The sequence below is a fragment of the Corvus kubaryi genome, unplaced genomic scaffold (assembly GCF_017639235.1).
Source record: "Corvus kubaryi isolate FWS band 111438036 unplaced genomic scaffold, C.kubaryi_AGA036_p1.0 37387, whole genome shotgun sequence".
Classification (NCBI taxonomy): Eukaryota; Metazoa; Chordata; class Aves; order Passeriformes; family Corvidae; genus Corvus; species Corvus kubaryi.
In genome coordinates this window covers 14137233-14153974 of record NW_024581129.1, presented here as the reverse complement: position 1 = coordinate 14153974, position 16742 = coordinate 14137233, and the positions used below count along the sequence as shown (strand labels likewise).

The window sequence follows — 16742 nt, the reverse complement described above, 5'->3', positions numbered from 1 at the left end:
CCGCCGCCGCCGCCGTGCCCGGGCCGTCCCGGGCCGTGCGCAGGAGCGAGCCGCCCCCCGCACCGCCTCCCGCGCCGCGGCACACCGACCCCTAGGGGGAGGAATGCACCGGCACCGCACCGGCACCGCACCGGCACCGCACCTCGCCTGGACCGGCACGACATGGCACCGGCACTGCAACGGCACCGCACCGCACTTGGACCGGCACAGCACCGCACCGGCACCGGCACCGCACCTGGACCAGCACAGCACCGCACCGGCACCGGCACCGCACCTGGACCGGCACCGCACCAGCACCGCACCGGCACCGGACCTGGACTGGCATCGCACCGCAATGACAGTGACACCGGCACCACGGCACCGAGAGACCCTCCAGCGCCAGGGCTCCTCTGGCACCTCAGAGACTGGCACTGGGGTACCCCCGGCACGGCACGGCACGGCACGGCACGGCACGGCACGGCAGCAGGGCTTCCCGCACCCACCAGGTCTCAGGTCCTCCCAGCAACCCCCAGCACCCGCTGTGTGCCCCAGGTGGGAGATGCCCTGATGGGGCTCCTGGGCTGCACTCCCCCTGGCAATCCCCAAACCTCCTCCAGCCACTCACCTGCACCCCACTGCCAGCCCAGCCCCTGTTCCCCCAGCCTCACCACGCCCCACGTGCTGGCACTGCCCACGTGCCATCCACAGCCATGCATTGCCAGCACAGCTCATCACCAGTGACACCTCTGTCACTCCCCGTGCCTCCCATCCTCCTTCCTCCACTCATTTCCATCACCCTGGGCACTGTCAGTACCCAGTGCTCGGGTGCTGCACTGGGCTATGCCTCACCACTGCCGTTTTCCTGTTATTTCCTCCCAAAATTCTGCCATTCCCTCCAGCCCCGCTGCCTGGGGTGCAGGGGAGTAGCCCATCAGTGCCACCATGATGGCCACTGTGGGGACAGGGATCGGGCAAAGGGGACTCCCACCAGGCCACCCTGTGGTGTTGCCATCACTGGCGGTGCTGGGACCCAGCACTGCAGTGGTCCTGGCACTGGCCATGGAAGTCCCACCTGCCCAGGCACTGGGGCACCTGTGGGCTCTTTTGCGGTCGCCAGTCTGTGCCATCTTCTAGTGGTGGGGACCCCTCTTTGTGTCACCCTGTGAGCCCCAGCGCAGCAGTGATGGGCCCTGACATGGCCCTGGCAGCCCTGAGGCTGGGATGGCCCGAGGTTGTGGCCAGGACAAGCAGTGGCCTAAGGAGCAGCGTGAGGACAGTGGCCCCAAAACCTGCCAGGGTGCCCCACGGGTACCCATCCCACATCCGGGAGTGTGGTGCCAGGAGCTCTGCCCGCAGGCACACCTTCCCCTGCCTTCTTCCCACATACCAGCCTGTGGTGTCACTGTCCCCCGGTGCCGTGTGTCAGCACCCCCAGCTCTGGTGGCTCTGGGTAGCAGCCACCCCCCGTCCCCATTTTCCCCCAGGGAGGGGACAGCACAGCAGCCCCCAAACGGGAATTCTGGCCTACGTGGCTGGGACCAAACCCAGCAGGGCTCCCACTGGGGTGACTGTGATGGTGACAAGGACCCGGCCATGCTGGTGACAAGTACCTGGCGGGCTCTCAGCCCCCCCAACAGCTGCATTCCTCCTGAACCTGTTTGGCGGGGCCCCGTGCAGGTGCCAAGGAAAAGGCATCCGGGTTGGGCTTTTCCTGGTCATGCCCTGCTTCACTCCAGTGCCGAGTCAACAAGGAGGAGAAAGGATTTGCTGGAGCCTGGTGCCCCCATAGTGCTGCTGGTGCCCCCCAAAGTCACCCCAGTGCCGATGGTGCCCCCAGTTTCTCACCCCCCAGCAAGGATCCTGCAGAAGGTTGAGAAGGGGAAGAAAGAGGAGGCAGAAACAAGTGAAAAATGACCCAATTTAATCCCGAATCCTCTCAAGCTCCGGGGTTTTGGGAGCCCCTCGTGGCCCCTGCAGCCCCCCTGTCAGTGCAGCCCCTGGGGCCCCGGGCTGAGCGCACCCCTGGGAGCACCCCCTGGCTCTCTGCTCCGGCACGGGAACGAGGAGCTTTCTGAGGCATCTGGCCTCTTCCTCAGCTCTGCCAGCAGCCCCGCACCGACACCGGCACCCAGCCGCGTCCCACCACCCCGAGCCCCGCCCCGAGCCCTTAGGGAGGTGCCCTGACAAAGACCATCCTGGTGGAGAAGATCAGGTCCACCAAGTAGGCGATGAGGTTGAAGATGGTGAGGAAGGTGACCCCCAGGTGCTTGTCCCACGAGCAGTTCCTGTTGCAGGGGTTGGGGCGGCTGCGTCCCCTGAAGTTGTAGAGGGGCCAGAGGATGGTGGTGGTGAGGTACATCAGCAGGGCCAGGAAGTTGTACCCCACCAGCATCTTCTCCAGCGGGCAGGGAATGTAGGTGAGGCAGCGGCCGATGGTGAAGATGATGATGAGGAGGGTGATGATGAAGCAGATGGAGTAGACAGCCACGCACCATATCAGGCCAGGTTCCCCATTGTATTCATCCAGCAAGGAGAAGATCAGGCAAGCCACGTAGGCTTCAAAGACCTTGAGGAGTCCAGGCACGGTGGAGAGGAAGCTGCTGATGTCCCCTGGCTTGGCGCGGGTCAGCGCCACCTCGGCGGCATAGGCGAGGAAGCAGAGGCAGGAGGCGGTGGTGGCCACGGCCTGCCGGGCACACTGGTTGCTGCTGCAGGGGCTGATGATGAAGGTGGCAGGGAAGATCACCGAGGAGGTGAAGACCATCAGAGCCGCCAGCATGGAGAAAGCTGAGGTGAAGTCATCCCAGGAGAGCGGCAGCAGGGGGTAGAGCTCCAGCAGCTCCAGCAGCAGCACCAGCAGCGTCACAACGAAGCAGAAGCACCACGTGAACATGCACCACGTCCCGTAGGGACCCCCAAAGTCCCCGGTGGAGGCCACCAAGCTGAAGGCGAGGCAGGACAGCACGACGGCAAAGAGCCGGGCGATGCCCACCCAGGAGGTCAGGGCGCGCAGGTTCACCGTGGCCACGGCCATGGTCCGGCCACTCTGTGCCCGCGCCGCGCTGGGCAGTGGGTGCTGCCCGCAGCCGCTCTTATCTGGGCGCTGGGGAAGAGGGGTGGGGTGCGGGGCAAGGAGCTGCCAGCCCCTCCGAGCCGCCCGTGCTGAGGACCCTCGGCTCTGCTGCCGCTGCCACCACGCCGGGTGGCTGCTGGGGCTGGCGGGCACGGAGCGGGTGGATCATTAACGCGGGGCTGGGCAAAGGGCGGTGACACCGAGCGCTGCAGTGGGGCCGGGGCGGGCAGGAAGCCACCATGTGCCACCATCCTGGCAGCGAGCCGCAGCCCTGCCCACAGCAGGAAGCACAAAGGAGCCTTTCAAGCACCCCTGGAGTACCAGGGGGGCCACCCTGACACCTTGGCAGGTGCCAGGGCTTGGCAGCCAGCGGGGCAGCACCCACTGGGTGCCCCTGAGGGGTTTAGGGGCTGCACCCAGTGATGGGTGCTCCTGACAGGAGGGTGCCACAGCTGGGTGTAGCGCCTTCACACCCTTGCAAGCGACATCTCCACACCCCTCCGGCACCTCTGCTCCCCTCCCAGCACCTCCACCACCTGATAAGCAGCTCAAAGTCCAGCTGTGCCAGCTGCCGTCACTGGGCATGGTGGATGAGGTGACCATGGGAAGGGCATCTGCATCCTGGTCACACCCCACAGGCAGCACCTCCACTTCCCCAGGGTTCCTGGGGGGGGCCCAGCAGCCAGAGCAGCACAAGAGGGTGGTGGCACATCAAAAGTGGGGAGTCCAGCAGGAGAGTGAAGGTTGAAGGCTCTGGATTAACCTTTAATGTCACACAGGGTCCAGGGGTCTGTGCCCATGGCAGAGCTTGGGGATGAGGGACCCATGTCAGGGCAGCTGGGCACTCTTGGGGGGAGCTCCTCACCCCAGGTAGGTTCCTGGCACAGCCATGGTGGGCAGGGGTGGGCACTGCCACGGGGTCCAGTGGTGGCTCTGGGGGGCTCAAGGTGGCTCAGAGGTGGCTGCTGGCCTCGCCCTTGGCGGGCAGCCCATTGAGGGGGCTCGGCCCCAGCCGGTTGCTCTCGTTCAGCCGCCGCACGCGGTAACTCTCGTAGTGGACGTTGTGGGTGATGTCCTTCAGGTCCTGCAGGTGTGACCTGCCCGGGGTGGCAGGGGGAAGAAGGGCATCATGTCACTGTCCCACTCACGCTGCTGTCACCCCGTGGGGTTCCAGCACTCCCTACCCTGTCCCCCGCTCACCGGATCAGCAGGTCCCGCAGGAGGGGGAACTCGCAGTGTGCCGGGTTCTCCACTGCAAAGCAAGGCAGAGGGGCAGGGTGGGCAGGAGGGCTCAGTGGTGCTGGGATGCTCGGGCAGTGCATCCCGGCACGCTCCGGGTACCACCGGAGCACCGGCACAGCTCCGTGCCATGTGCTGTGGCTCGGCACCCACCCAGGCAGGGACACCCGTGGGTGCTGCTCCCCGTGCCTGCTGAGGGCCGGGGGTGTGAGGGGCTCTGCTCACCTTCAATGATGCCCCACTTGGTCTTGCGGCCCAGCACCCGTTTGCCGTTCACCTGGTGCTCCTGGTCTGCCCCCACCACGGCGAAAGGGATCTTCTCCTGCCGGCACAGAGGCTCTGCTTGCTCCAGGTGATGCTCCCCCAGGGTCCCCAGGGTCCCTGTCCCCCACCCTGCTCCCCAGGGGCCGGCCCCCTCCATCCCAGCATCCCGGCACTCACACGAATCCTGTCGTTCAGTGCCCTGTCTTCGGGGTCCTGGTCGAAGTCCTCCTGCGGGTACACGCTGATGGCGTGGGTCTTCAGGTCCTCCTGGATCTGTGGGATACAGGGCTTGAGCCGGGGCCAGGGGGGACATGGGGCACCCCGGGAACCCCCCTGGGAGCTGTCCTCACCCGCTGCTTGAACTCTGCCCGTTCCTCCAGGGTGAGCGTGTCAGCTTTGGCGATCACCGGCACCACGTTGACGATCTTGCTGAGCCGCCGCATGAACTCCAGGTCCAGCGGGCGCAGCCTGACAAGGACCAACATCACCCCAGGGTGTCCCCACCTCTGTCACTGTGGGGTAATCCCACCACTCTGAGGTGACCCCAGCACTATCACCCTGAGGTGACCTTCCCCACTACCACCCCAGGGTGACACCCTATCACTGTCACCCTGGGGTGACCCCACCATCATCATCCCAGGGTGACACAACCACCCCATAGTGACCACCCCACCACTGTCATCACGGGATGACCACACCACTACCACCACTCCAGAGTCACCCCAGGGTGACCGCACCACCACCATCATGCCAGGGTGGCAAAACCACCTCATAATGAGCCCACCACCTATGGGTGCTGTGAGTGGGGACTCACCAGTGACCTGTGGGGGGGACAAAGTAGACGCATCCGTGGACCCGAGTGTCCGGGATCTTCCTCTTGCGGGTGATGAGGATCTCCTCCCGCAGGTACCTCTCGTACTGCTCGTTGATGTATTTCATGATGGGGTCCCAGCTGAGGATGAGGAGTTGAGGGACAGCACCTGAGCTCAACCCCTACCCCAAACTGCCACCCACTGAGCCGGGCTCCTGCACCCCCTTTTGTCCTACCAGTTCTCATTGTTGATCTGGTCCCCGAACCCTGGTGTGTCAGTCACTGTCAGCTTCATCTTCACCCCCTTCTCTTCGATGACTGTGGGGCAGAGAGGTGGGTTGGGGGGATGAAGCATTGGGGAGAAGCAGGGACCAGTCATGGGGGATGTTTTGAGGCTGTGAACGTGGCTTCAGACCCCCATCCCAGCCCCCTGCTTCTCCCAGGGGCTGGTGGGACACGACCCCATAGTGGTGACCTTACCATGGGTGATGGACTGGAGCTGCACTGTTTTGGGAATACGTTCCTCCTGGCCGGGCTGTGAGGATTTGCGGCTCACCTTGGACTTGAAGAGGGTGTTCACCATCGTGGACTTCCCCAGCCCGCTCTGCCCTGAGGGAACACCGGCAGCTCTGGTTTGTCCCCCAGGGCAGTAACATCTTGATATCCACTTGGGAGCAACCCAGAGTTTGGGGTAACTCTGGTTTATCCCCAAATAAATGTCTTCCCCCAGGCAACAATCCCTTGGTATCCACTTGGGAGCATCTCAGAGGTTGGGATAATCCATTTTATCCCAGGAATAAATTTGTTCCCCAAGGCCATAACTCCTGGTACACATCTGGGAGCATCCCAGAGATTGGGCTAGTCCTGTTTATTTCCCAAATTTATTCCCCAAGGTGATAGCCCCTCAGTATCCATTTGGGAGCCTCCCAGAGGGTGGGATGACCTCACCCATCAGCATCACCATGTTATGGGGTGCGAGATATTGCTCCTTTCCAATTGTTTGCTACTTAAATCAGTTAAAATCACTTAAATTTCCTTAAAATCCCTTAAAAGCATGATTTCCCCAGGCATGGCGGAATCAGAGCCAGTATTCCCACCCCAACCAGGAGCAACCCCCACGCCCGGCGCTCACCCACAACCATGATGTTGAACTCAAAGCCCGTCTTCATGGTTTTGATTTTCATCTGGTCGAGCACAGCTTCGATTCCCACGTATCCAAAGAGCTGGCAACCCACGGGGCCGGGCGCCACGGAGAGGGGCACCGCCTCCTCCTCCTCCTCCTCCGGCACGGCCGGCGGCTCCATGCTGCGCTCCTCGGGCTCCAGGCTGCTCCCTGCACCGCGGGGTGGGCAAAGGCGGTGAGCCTGGACCCCTCGGTGCCCACCCCTCGGTGCCCACCCCTGCGCCGGCAGCGTTGCCCCAGCAGCGGCCGTGCCGGCGGGCACGCAGCCCCGGCACATTCCTGGGAGCCGGTGAGGCTCGGCATGGCAACACGGGCACGCCACCCCCCCGCCACGCCGAAGGGTCCGGGGAGGTGCCAGAGGCATCTTTGGGGTGGTCGTGCCAGCGGATCCCATGGTGCCGCCGGTTGCTGTGCGATCGTCGGGCACCGCGGCCACGGCCAGCGCCCTTTGCCCAGCCCACGCGGTCACCCACGCCAGGCCACCTCCTGCAGCACCGCTCCGGCCCCCGCACACGCGGGGGGCTCCGGCCCCAGGGCAGGACGTGCCACCCCACACTGTACCCACATTGTACCCGGGCACTAGGCACTGCCGAGCGAGGGGCGCCGGGGGTGTCGGGGGTGCAGCGCAATCACCGGCACAACCCCGAGCCCCAAGGGACACGAGGGGTTTGCCCGGGGGACCGTGCCCGGAGCGTGTCCCAGCCCGGGGGCCACCAGAGCCCCGTGCCCGCCCCACCTTTGTGCGGCAGCCCCAAATCCCTTTCCTCCTCCTCCTCCTCCTCCTGCTGCTGCATCCCAGCACGGCCATTGTTCAGCTCCTACCTCGGCGCCGCGGTGCCCTCGCTCAGCACCCGCTACGGGCGGGGGGGTGCCCTGGGCGCCATCCGCACCCCCATCCCCGGCGGCGCCGCGGCCCGGCCCCTTCCCTCCGCCGGCTCCCGGCTGGCACCAACCCGGCTCCGCCGGGGCTGCCGCTCCCACGCATGACCAGCATGGCGATATCCCGCCCCCCGCAGCCCCCTCCCCACCACAGCCAAGCCCCCGCGCCCGGTTTGCCGGTTGATTGGTGGGTGGGGAAGGCTGTGCCCACCCGGCTGTGCCCACCCAGCACATGGCGCTGCTCGGCCTCCCAGCCAGGCCAGCACGGATGGGGGACCCCTCCCATGGCACAGGGACACCCTCACTTCGGCCCCCATCACCCCCGTGGGTGGCTGCGGTGGCACTGAATGGGAGTGGGAGTGCTTGGCTGTGGGTACATTCCCCACTGGCACCCACGGGCTTCCTGGCACCGGGGACCACCCTTCACTGTGCTCCCCCCCTCCTGCGTCCCCCAGCAGCACCTGTGCCCAGCCCCGGCACGGCGGGGTGGGACAAGGGGTGGTGGCCCTGCCACTCGCCCCACTGCCGCAGTGCCCCACGGCGCTTGCGTCCCCCCACGCCGCAGCCTCCCCCGTATGTGCCAGCCGGCGCTTGGCACCGGCGAGGCTGGAGCGGCAGCTTGCGATGGCCCAGGCTGTGAGGGACCTGCTGAGACCATGTCCGTGTGCCACGCAGCCGGGGGACAAGGGGCATGTGGGCAGGGGCCAGCCTGAGCCAGCCCGGGGTACCAGGAGGCGATGGAGATGAACACCCCCCCATTGCCATGGCAACGGCATCCCGGCGTGGGAGCCACCCAGCACCCTGTGCCCACTGGGTGCCAGAGTGGTGGCAGGGCTGGGGACAGCAGTGTCGCGTGTCCCAGCTCCCCCTGCGCCCCCGTGGGTCGGGATGTTCCTCGGAAGTGGTGAAACAGCCGCGGATTTCCTGGTGACAGCGGTGACACCCGGCTGGGGGGGCTGGGGGAGGGCAGGATGCCCACTCCGGCCGGGACCCACCCACCCAGCACCGCCCGTGCCCACAGGGCGTTCCACAGGCTGGCAGGGACGAGAGATGGGAGGTCCCCATCAGGGAGGGGACCCCAAAAGCTATTGCAACCCTGTTCCCCGGGGGACATCGGCCCCCTGTACCCCCACACTGGCCCCCCTTCCCAGTCCCTGCCATCCTTGGCTGTTGCCAGGACAGCTCCAGAAACAAGTGATGCAGCCGCTGGAGCCATCCAGGGTGGCTGGACACTGCAGGCAGGGTGGCTGGACACTGCAGGCAGGGTGGCTGGACACTGCAGGGTGGCTGGACACTGCAGGCAGGGAGCAGGCAGGGGTTGCTCCTTGCCACCCCCCAGCTCCCCGGGGTGGTCCCCAGGGTGCAGCCCCCGAGCAGGGGCTCAGCCACTGCCCTGCGCCGTGCCAGTCGCAGCACCAAGGAGACACCCACAGCCAGAGGGCATGGCCGGGGTGACACCGGGTGCTGCGCCCACGGCTGCCTCCCCCACGGGTCCAGAGCCCCCCGTGCCCCTGTCCTCACTGCCAAAAAGCCCCGGTGGCAATGGCCAGCAGCCGGGTGGCCACGCGGAAACTCTTTGGCATCCCCACGGAGCTCCGGGGCAAATGGCTCCTGCAGCCAGACCTGTTCCAGGACTCATCACGGATGCTCTTATTTTCCAGACAGGGACAAGTAATCCCGGGTCCGTGGTCTCCTCCATGGATTTAATTACTGATGCAGGGTTAATTGGCCAGTTCCCCGGGAAGCCTGTAATAAAGCTTCAAGGGTGGAGGGTGCTGGGAGAGGACGAGCTGGGATGGGAGCTCCCTGTCCAGCTGCTCACCACTGCTCTGGACCGAGCGACCGGGCATGGGATGGGGAGAGCGTGGCTCCGGATCCAGCACAAGGGAGCTGACCCCTCTGGCAAAGGGATGGAGAATTTTGGGGATGCACCCACCGCCCCGGCCACACCACAGCTCTACCCGCCCACCTGGGCTGACCCAGAAATACCAGTGCCTCTCCCAGTGCCGAACACGACCCAAGGGGACAGTGGTGACAATCCCCATCTGCAGCCGGACTCGGAGCCAGCCCGTCCGTCTGGCCGTGGCACGGGTGGGAGCCACGGGACGGGGCTGGGGGTGGCTGGGGACCGTCGGTGAGCAGAAGCAGAAGTGAACCATGGAGCAAAACCCTGCGCCTGCTGCACTGCTGGGGACAGGGGACAGTCACCCAGCCCCGGTGGCAGCACTCCCTGCCCGCACACCGCCCTGCCCGCTGCCACCACGCCATCCCTACCTGGGCGAGCCGGCCGGAGCCGGGGCTGCTGCCGCCGAGAGCTGGTCACCGGGGCCAAATGGCTCCTGGGGTGCAAGGCAGAGGGCGGCTGCTGCCCACGGCTCCTCCTCCGCTCCTCCTCCTCCTCGCCCCGGGCCCTGCGTGGGCGACCCGGCGTGGAAGTGAAATGCGGCGGCCGGCGGCTCACTTGGAGCTTCCTCCTATGGAGTGTGGGACCCACCGTGCCTCGGCGCCCCGGGGCCACCCACGGGTGTCAGAGGCTGGGGGCCGGGGTGGCCTCCCGGGAGAGGAAACAGCACGTTCCCACCTCTTCCTGGCAGAGAAACCGCTGTGCCCGAGCAGTGTCTGCCAGCCCCCTGCCAGGCCGGGCCATCTGCAGGGCAGCCGGTGCCACTCGCTGCCCTCTGGCTCATGTGTCCCCCCAGCCTGGGCACGCTGCGCTTGGCTGCCGGCCACCAACACAGCTCTGTCCTGAGCACCATCCCCTCATCCCCCTGGCTCCATCCCGAGCGCCGTGTCCCCATTTCCCCATCTCCCCGGCTTGCTCTTGAGCACCGTGTCCCTGTCACAGCCCTGAGCACTGTCCCTTGTCTCCCTGTGACCCCGGCTTGGCCCCAAGCACCGTGTCCCCCTGACCCCAGCTCAGCCCTGAGCACAGCTGCATCACCGCAGCTTGGTCCTGAGCACCGTGTCCCTGTCATCTCGTCTCAGCCCTGAGCACCTTCCCTTCGTGTCCCCATCACCCCGGCTTGGCCCCAAGTACCATGTCCTCATGTCCCTGTCACCCTGTCGCAGCCCCAACTGCTGTCCCTTTGTGTCCCCATCACCCCTGACTCAGCCCTGAACACCATATCCCTGTCCCCATCACCTGTCTGAGCCCTGAGCACTGTCCCCCAGTGTCCCCATCACCTCTCTCAGCCTTAAGCACTGTCCCCCAGTGTCCCCATCACTCTGGCTCAGCCTCAGGCTCTGTTCCCCCGTGTCCTCATGACCCCGGCTCGTCCCCAGCCTCATCCCTCGCCCGGGGAGCCGCGGGCAGCGGGGCAGCCGGGCTGGCTGGACAGCAGGGACACGAGCATTGCTGGGGGATGATTCACCGCGGCCTGGAGCAGATGTATGGATGCCTTCGCCGCGTCAGTACTTAGGGCCCGGCGACGGCGGCTCCACGACAGCCCAGCGAGACGGGCGAAGAGCCCCAAGCATCCAACCAGGGAGCACCGGCGGTGGCAGCCGTCTCCCGGCCACCCCGGCGCCCTCCGGCCCTCCTGGAGCAGCCGCTGGGAAGGGGAACACCGGGGTACCCCCTCCCCGTGCTTGGGGACGGGCATGGGCTTGGCAGTGCCCACCCCGGCACGGCGGGAGCCGAGGGCACGGCCGTGCCGGGGAGCGGGGCACCGCTCCCCGCGGCACTCGGCGCACGCCGAGCATGCCCTGGCGCACCTTGGCCCCCCGCCACCTCCCGCGCCCCACGGGGAGGGAGGAACAGGATCCATGCCCGTGCCAAGCAAGGAGGGATGAGAGGGGAAGAAAGCGCTGGACGCGGGACAAGATCGCGGCGATAGGCGGCACGCGCGGGGCCCGGCGCGATGTGGCACATGTGTCCCGACCTGTCTGCCCGCGCCGCGAAAAACAATTAGCGCCGGGGCGGTGCGGGCAGCTCGCCAGGCACCCCGGGGACGGGCGGGCCAGGAGCGCTGCCAGCTCCGCGCTCGGCTCCGCGCCTTCGGCCCCCCCACAGCCAACGCGCCCCTGGGCCCCGGCACGGAGGAGCAGCGAGCTGGCGGGGCTCCTTCTGTCCCCAGCGTCACTGTCACTCCACGCTCTCCCTGGCATCAGCTCATGCGGGGTTTTGGCAGCGCTGCGCCCACCAAGAGGGGCCCGATGGAGAGAGGGGACGGGGACAAGAGCGAGTCCTACCGTGCTCTGGCGTCACCGCTGCGCCGCTGCCGTCCGCGGCCTCGCCGGGAGCCGCTGCCACCACGCAGGGTCCCCGTGGTCCCATCAGCCCCGGCATCCCCAGGGCCGGCACCAGCACCAGCCCCCCGAGGAAGGCGGGCTGGGAGCTCACTTGCACCGTCTGCGGCTGCGACACCAGCCTGAAGGTGGCGGCTTGGGGGGCTGGCAGTGGTGGCAGCCCCTCGGCCCTCCCCGCGGAGGCGGCGGCCGGGGCTGCCTCCCCCTGTCCCCAGGGCTGAGGAGGGGGCCGGCGGGACGGGATGGGGCTGGCACTGAGGGTGACCCTCCGCTGCGGCCGGGGCACCACGCGGGGGGCCGTGTCCCACCCCCCCGGACCCTCGGGGAGCGGGGGCAGCCCCGGGGCTGTCTCTGTGCCATCGGATGGGGGCAGGGAGGAGGAGGAGGAGGATGAGGAGGAAGGCTGGTGAGTGCGAGGCTGGGGTACAGAGCTCTGGGTGCCCCACGGCGTCCCCAAGCCCGGTTCCTCGGCGATGTGCAGGTCCAGCGCTGGCAGAGAACCGTGGCTGGCGGCGGCCCCGCGGAGGGGATGATCCAGCTCCACCGGGAAGACGCTGCCATGGGACGGGACCTTCTTCAAGCCGGGGCTGGCGGCCGGGGGGCTGCCCGGTGGCTGGGGGGGCCCGGTGGGCGCGGGGCTCTCCAGGCTGGAGGATGAGCTGCGCTGGCTCTCCCCGTCACTGCCCGGCCCCGTGGCGAAGGCCTGGCGGCCCTGGAAGGAGGCGGCGCGGGCGATGCCGGTGCCGGCGGTGCCGTTGGCTGGGCCGGTGGCCAGGCCAGTGGCCAGGCGGGTCCGCAGCACGGGGCTGGGAGCCGGGCTGGGGCCGGGGACGCTACCCAAGCGGGGCGGGTGGCCGGGCTGCAGTGGCTGGTGGCTCTCGCCGGTGCCTGAGGACAGCGGGGACAGGGGGCAGCCGGGTGCCTCGTCCCCATCTTCTGCCTCAAATGACTTCTTGAGCGCTGGGGACAGAGAGAGACACGGTGGCATGAGAGCGCCATGAGAGCGGCACCCGATGGCACCCGTCCCCTCCCCAGCCCCATGTGCGTGCCCCCACCACCCAGAGGTGCCCCCTGCTTACGAGCCCGTCCCACCGAGGACCCCAGCCCGGCGCCAGCTCCTCCCCAGCCCCGCGGCGCTGTCCCCGCGGGTTTTATCATTGTTGCCCGGTTTATCTGGCCGGTGCCGCCGGCTCCCCTCGCAGCACACTGCCCGCTTTATTCCCCCTGAAAGGGATCCGGCCGAGTAACCGGATCCCCGCCTGACCCTCTCCCCCTGCGTCCATCCAGGCAGCCGCCGGGAAGGATTCCTGCCCTTTCCCGGGCGTTAACCCTGGAGCCCACTGACGGCAGGCGGGACTGTCACAGCCCGTTCTGGTGGCTGCTGCTGAGCCTCCCACGCGGCTTCACGGCAGCCACGAGCCCACGGCACAGCCTCGGGTGCCAACGAGCCCCCTCCGGGCCCCCTCGGCTCCCCAGGGGTATCGCAGCACCGGGCTCCGGCGCAAAGCTCCTGCTGGCACCGCCTCCGGGCGCTTGGCAGAGGATGTGGGGACCGTGTCCCCATGGGGGTGACCCCCGTGAAGCCCCCACGGTGCAGCCGCCCCCTCCTTCCTCCCAGCCCCGCACGAGGCTCCCCAGGAGCTCCTGCCGGCTCTGCCCGACGGGCCCCGCGTGGTGCCGGCAGCGGCTCCGCGGCCGCGGGGAGAGCGCGGGGGGCCCAGGTTCCCCCCGGAGCCTTCCGCGCCCCCTCTGCCAAGCGCCGGGCGGCTGCTTCCCCCCGGGGGGCTCCGGGAAGCGGCCCACGCTGCGCCCCTGCATCCCCCCGGGCCGGGATGTGTGCCAGCCGGCCCCGCACCCCACCCGCTGGCACCAGCCCGCCGTCGCCCTCCTCTTCCTCAGCCGCTGAGCCGGGGGCAGCGGGGTGGTGAAGGTCCCTCCCTGTCCCCTCCCCAGGTGCCCCCGTGCCCGGGGCAGGGCAGGGGTCAGAGGCCGGGCTGTGGGCGCTGCCAATCACAGCTCTCCCCAGGGCAGGTATTTCTGTGGCCGGTCCAGCCCTGCCCCACCGGCCGGGTTGCCGGGGGCCACGGGGTCACGGGGCCGCCGGCCCCCTCCCCACATCCATGTCTCTGCTTTGGTACCGCCCAAAATGCCTTCTTTTACCCCAAACCTGCCTCTGGCCCCTGACCCAGCCTCATCCAGACCCCAGATGGTGTCCGGAGTGACGGGCAGGGGGAGCGGTGAGGGGGGATGCGGGGCAAGGTGGGGGTGGCAGGCGGCTGCCGGGTGGCAGAGGGCGAAGTGGGGGTGGCAGGGGGCGAAGGGGGACGTTTGGAGGTGAAGGGGAATTGGCAGGAGGTGAAGGCGGGGATGTTGAAATGGGGTGGCAGGAGGTTTAGAGGGGTGGCAGGGTGCTTGGGGGTTGGGGGGAGGTAAAGCAGGGGTGACAGGAGGTTTAGGGGTTCAGCGGGGGGTTTGGGGGGATGGCGGGAGGATGTGGGGGTTTGGCGGGGGTTGAGGGGCGTCAGCCGGCAGCGGCGGGGTTAAGGTGCCCGGGGTAGGTGCACACATTCCTCCCCGGCGAGGGCAGCAGCAGCCCCGGGGTCGGGTTTCGCCGCCCGCCCCCGGCCCGGCCCCGGCCCCCCCGCAGCCCCCGGTCCGCGGTGGGAGCGCGCACACGCGGGAGCGCGCACAGGAACACCGCGAGCACGGGAAAGGGGGGGTCCCACACCTTCCCCCGCTCCCCGCAGCCTCGGTAGGCCCCCTTGCCCACCCCATCCCCGCACCCCCCGAGAGCACCCCCGCACCCCCCCCGGGCTGAGGGGGAGAGCAGCCCCCCACCATGCCAGGTCCGGGGGAAATCCCCTCTCCCCACACGCTCAGCCCCCCAAAGACGCTCAGCCCAGCAATCCCCCCTCCACGATACTCAGCCCCCGGGGGGCAGCGCAGCCCCCCACGATGCCCGGTCCTGAGGGGTCACCCCGTGTCCCCACCATGCGCACCCCTCCACGATGTGCAGCCCCCGGGGACATTAACACCTCCCCCTCCCCCCCGTACCCAGCCGCCGGGGGGGAGCGCAGCTCCTACGACGCTGAGACCTCGGGGAGCCCCCCAGACCCCCCAGGATGCCCAGCTCAGCATCCCCCCCTCAATCCCAGCCCCCCACGATGCTCAGCCCGCCCCAAGGCCCCCAGCCCAGCAGCAGCAAAAGCCCCGGACCGAAACCCAGTGCCCGATGCTCCCCGCTTGGGGGGCAGCCCAGCCCCCCCCCCCCCCCCCCAACGGCCCCAGCCGGCACCACCGCCCCCAAAATCAGCCTCCGGGCGGGGGGAGCGCAGCCCCCCACGATGCTCAGCCCCTGGAGGGCACCCCCGTCCCCCAAGATGCCCAACCAGCAGCATTTACCCCCCCGGAGGACACCCCCCGTTCCTCCCACGACACCCAGCCCCGAGTGGGGGGGTCCCCGAGGGGGGGTCCCCGGCCCCGGCCGCACCTTCGAAGTCGGAGAGGATCCCGTCCAGGTGCTCCTTGACAGAGAGCCGGGCCATGGCGGGGCGGGGGGGGCCGGGGCTGCCGCCCACCCGGGACCCCCGCATGGGGAGGGGGCAGCGCCGGGGAAGCGCAGCGGAGCCCACCGAGCCCCGGGACGGGACGGGCCGGCGCCGGCTGCCCTCGGGGGGAGGGGAAGGAGGTGGGGACCGGCCGGGGGTGGGGAGGGGAAGGGGAGGGGGAGGTCCTGCCTGCGCCCCCGCCCCGGCCCGAGACCCCCCCTCCTCCCCCGGGCCGGCCCCCGCACCTCCGCCGGCCCCGCCGCGCCCGCCCCATCCCGGGGCACTGGGATGCTGCAGCCCCCGGCTGGGGGTCCCGGGCAGGCTGGGGGTCCCAGAGAGAGTGGGGGGGAGTTCCTGGCCAGGCTGGGGGTCCCGGGCAGGCTGGGGGTCCCAGAGAGAGGGGGGGGGGGAGTTCCTGGCCAGGCTGGGAGGTCCCAGGCAGGCTGGGGGGCCCTGCCAGGCTCTGGTGGCGGGGAGTTTCAGGCACACTCTCCTCCGCAAGTTCTGCATCACCCAGGATTTTCCAGCTTGGAGCAAGAGGAGGACAATGGCCTGAACAGGCAGAGCTGCTGTCGCTGTCTCTCGGCTGGGTGTGGGGTCTTTGCTGGGGTGTCACCACCCTCCGGTGTGTCCCTGCCAGGGTTTGTGTCCCACGCCGGAGCTCCTGGACCCTCCCTGAGGATCGCGCTCGCCGGGAGCATCCCAGGTGCTCCTGCCCACGGCAAGTGCCACAGGGTGGCACAGGCAGCACCCCGGGGTGAGGGTCTGCACTGGGGCTGCCCCCTTAGCCCAGGGTTGGGGCCATCCTCCCTCCCAGCCCGGCTGCCAAGGGTTAACCCCATCCCAGCCCCGTCCCGGGATCGGCAGCAGATGAGGAAGGGGAAGGAGCTGGAAATGCCTTCTCCACACAGGGTCCTCCTGCAGCAGAGCTCGGAGCACATTCCTGCCGCGGATGGGGCAGCCGGGACACGGCCATGGAGTCCTGCTGGATCCAGCCCTGTTGTGGGCACACAGGACATGGCCAGGGCACATGGGATGTGATCGTGGTGGCCTTGGTTGTGGCCAGGCTTTGGGGGCATTCAGAAGTGCCCTCTGGCTCATAGAACCACAGGGTTCTCGTGGTTGGAAAAGGCCTCTGAGATCATCAAATCCAACCATTCCCCCAGCGCTGCCAAGGCTGTGCCCCGTGTCCCCAAGTGCCACATCCACTGTTAAATCCCCCCAGGGATGGTGACTCCACCACTGCCCTGGGCAGCTGTGCCAGTGCCTGACCACCCTTCCCATGAAGGAATTTCCCCAATATCCAACCTAAACCTCCCCTGGCCCAGCCTGAGGCCGTTCCCTCTCCTCCTGTCCCTATTCCCTGGCAGCAGAGCCCGACCCCCCCGGCTGCCCCCTCCTGTCAGGGACTTGTGCAGAGCCACAAGGTCCCCCCTGAGCCTCCTTTGCTCCAGCCTGAGCCCCTTTCCCAGCTCCCTCAGCCGCTCCTGGGGCTCCAGCCCCTTCCCCAGCTCTGTT

General features: G+C 68.3%; 2 protein-coding genes across 4 annotated transcripts; both read right to left on the bottom strand.

Annotated features, from left to right (window-relative positions):
* Positions 1-1883: 1883 nt before the first annotated feature.
* LOC121669050 (myeloid-associated differentiation marker-like) lies at positions 1884-3211 on the bottom strand. Its single transcript, XM_042037522.1, has one exon. The coding sequence runs from the start codon at positions 3011-3013 to the stop codon at positions 2147-2149; it is 867 nt and encodes a 288-aa protein (XP_041893456.1). The 5' UTR covers positions 3014-3211; the 3' UTR covers positions 1884-2146.
* Positions 3212-3790: 579 nt separating this feature from the next.
* SEPTIN12 (septin 12) lies at positions 3791-15333 on the bottom strand. 3 transcript variants are annotated; one of them, XM_042037517.1, is made up of 11 exons: positions 15167-15333; positions 11620-12636; positions 6499-6699; positions 5847-5975; positions 5603-5684; positions 5370-5507; positions 4906-5023; positions 4733-4828; positions 4517-4613; positions 4253-4304; positions 3791-4149 (listed from the first exon to the last, which is right to left on the bottom strand). In XM_042037517.1, the coding sequence occupies exons 1-11, from the start codon at positions 15267-15269 to the stop codon at positions 4005-4007; spliced, it is 2178 nt and encodes a 725-aa protein (XP_041893451.1). In that variant the 5' UTR covers positions 15270-15333; the 3' UTR covers positions 3791-4004. The 3 variants fall into 3 exon arrangements, with proteins under 3 accessions (XP_041893451.1, XP_041893453.1, XP_041893452.1); XM_042037519.1 differs by lacking the exons at positions 11620-12636; positions 15167-15333 and adding an exon at positions 9703-9868; XM_042037518.1 differs by lacking the exons at positions 11620-12636; positions 15167-15333 and adding an exon at positions 7372-7506.
* Between the last annotated feature and the right edge of the window lie 1409 nt (positions 15334-16742).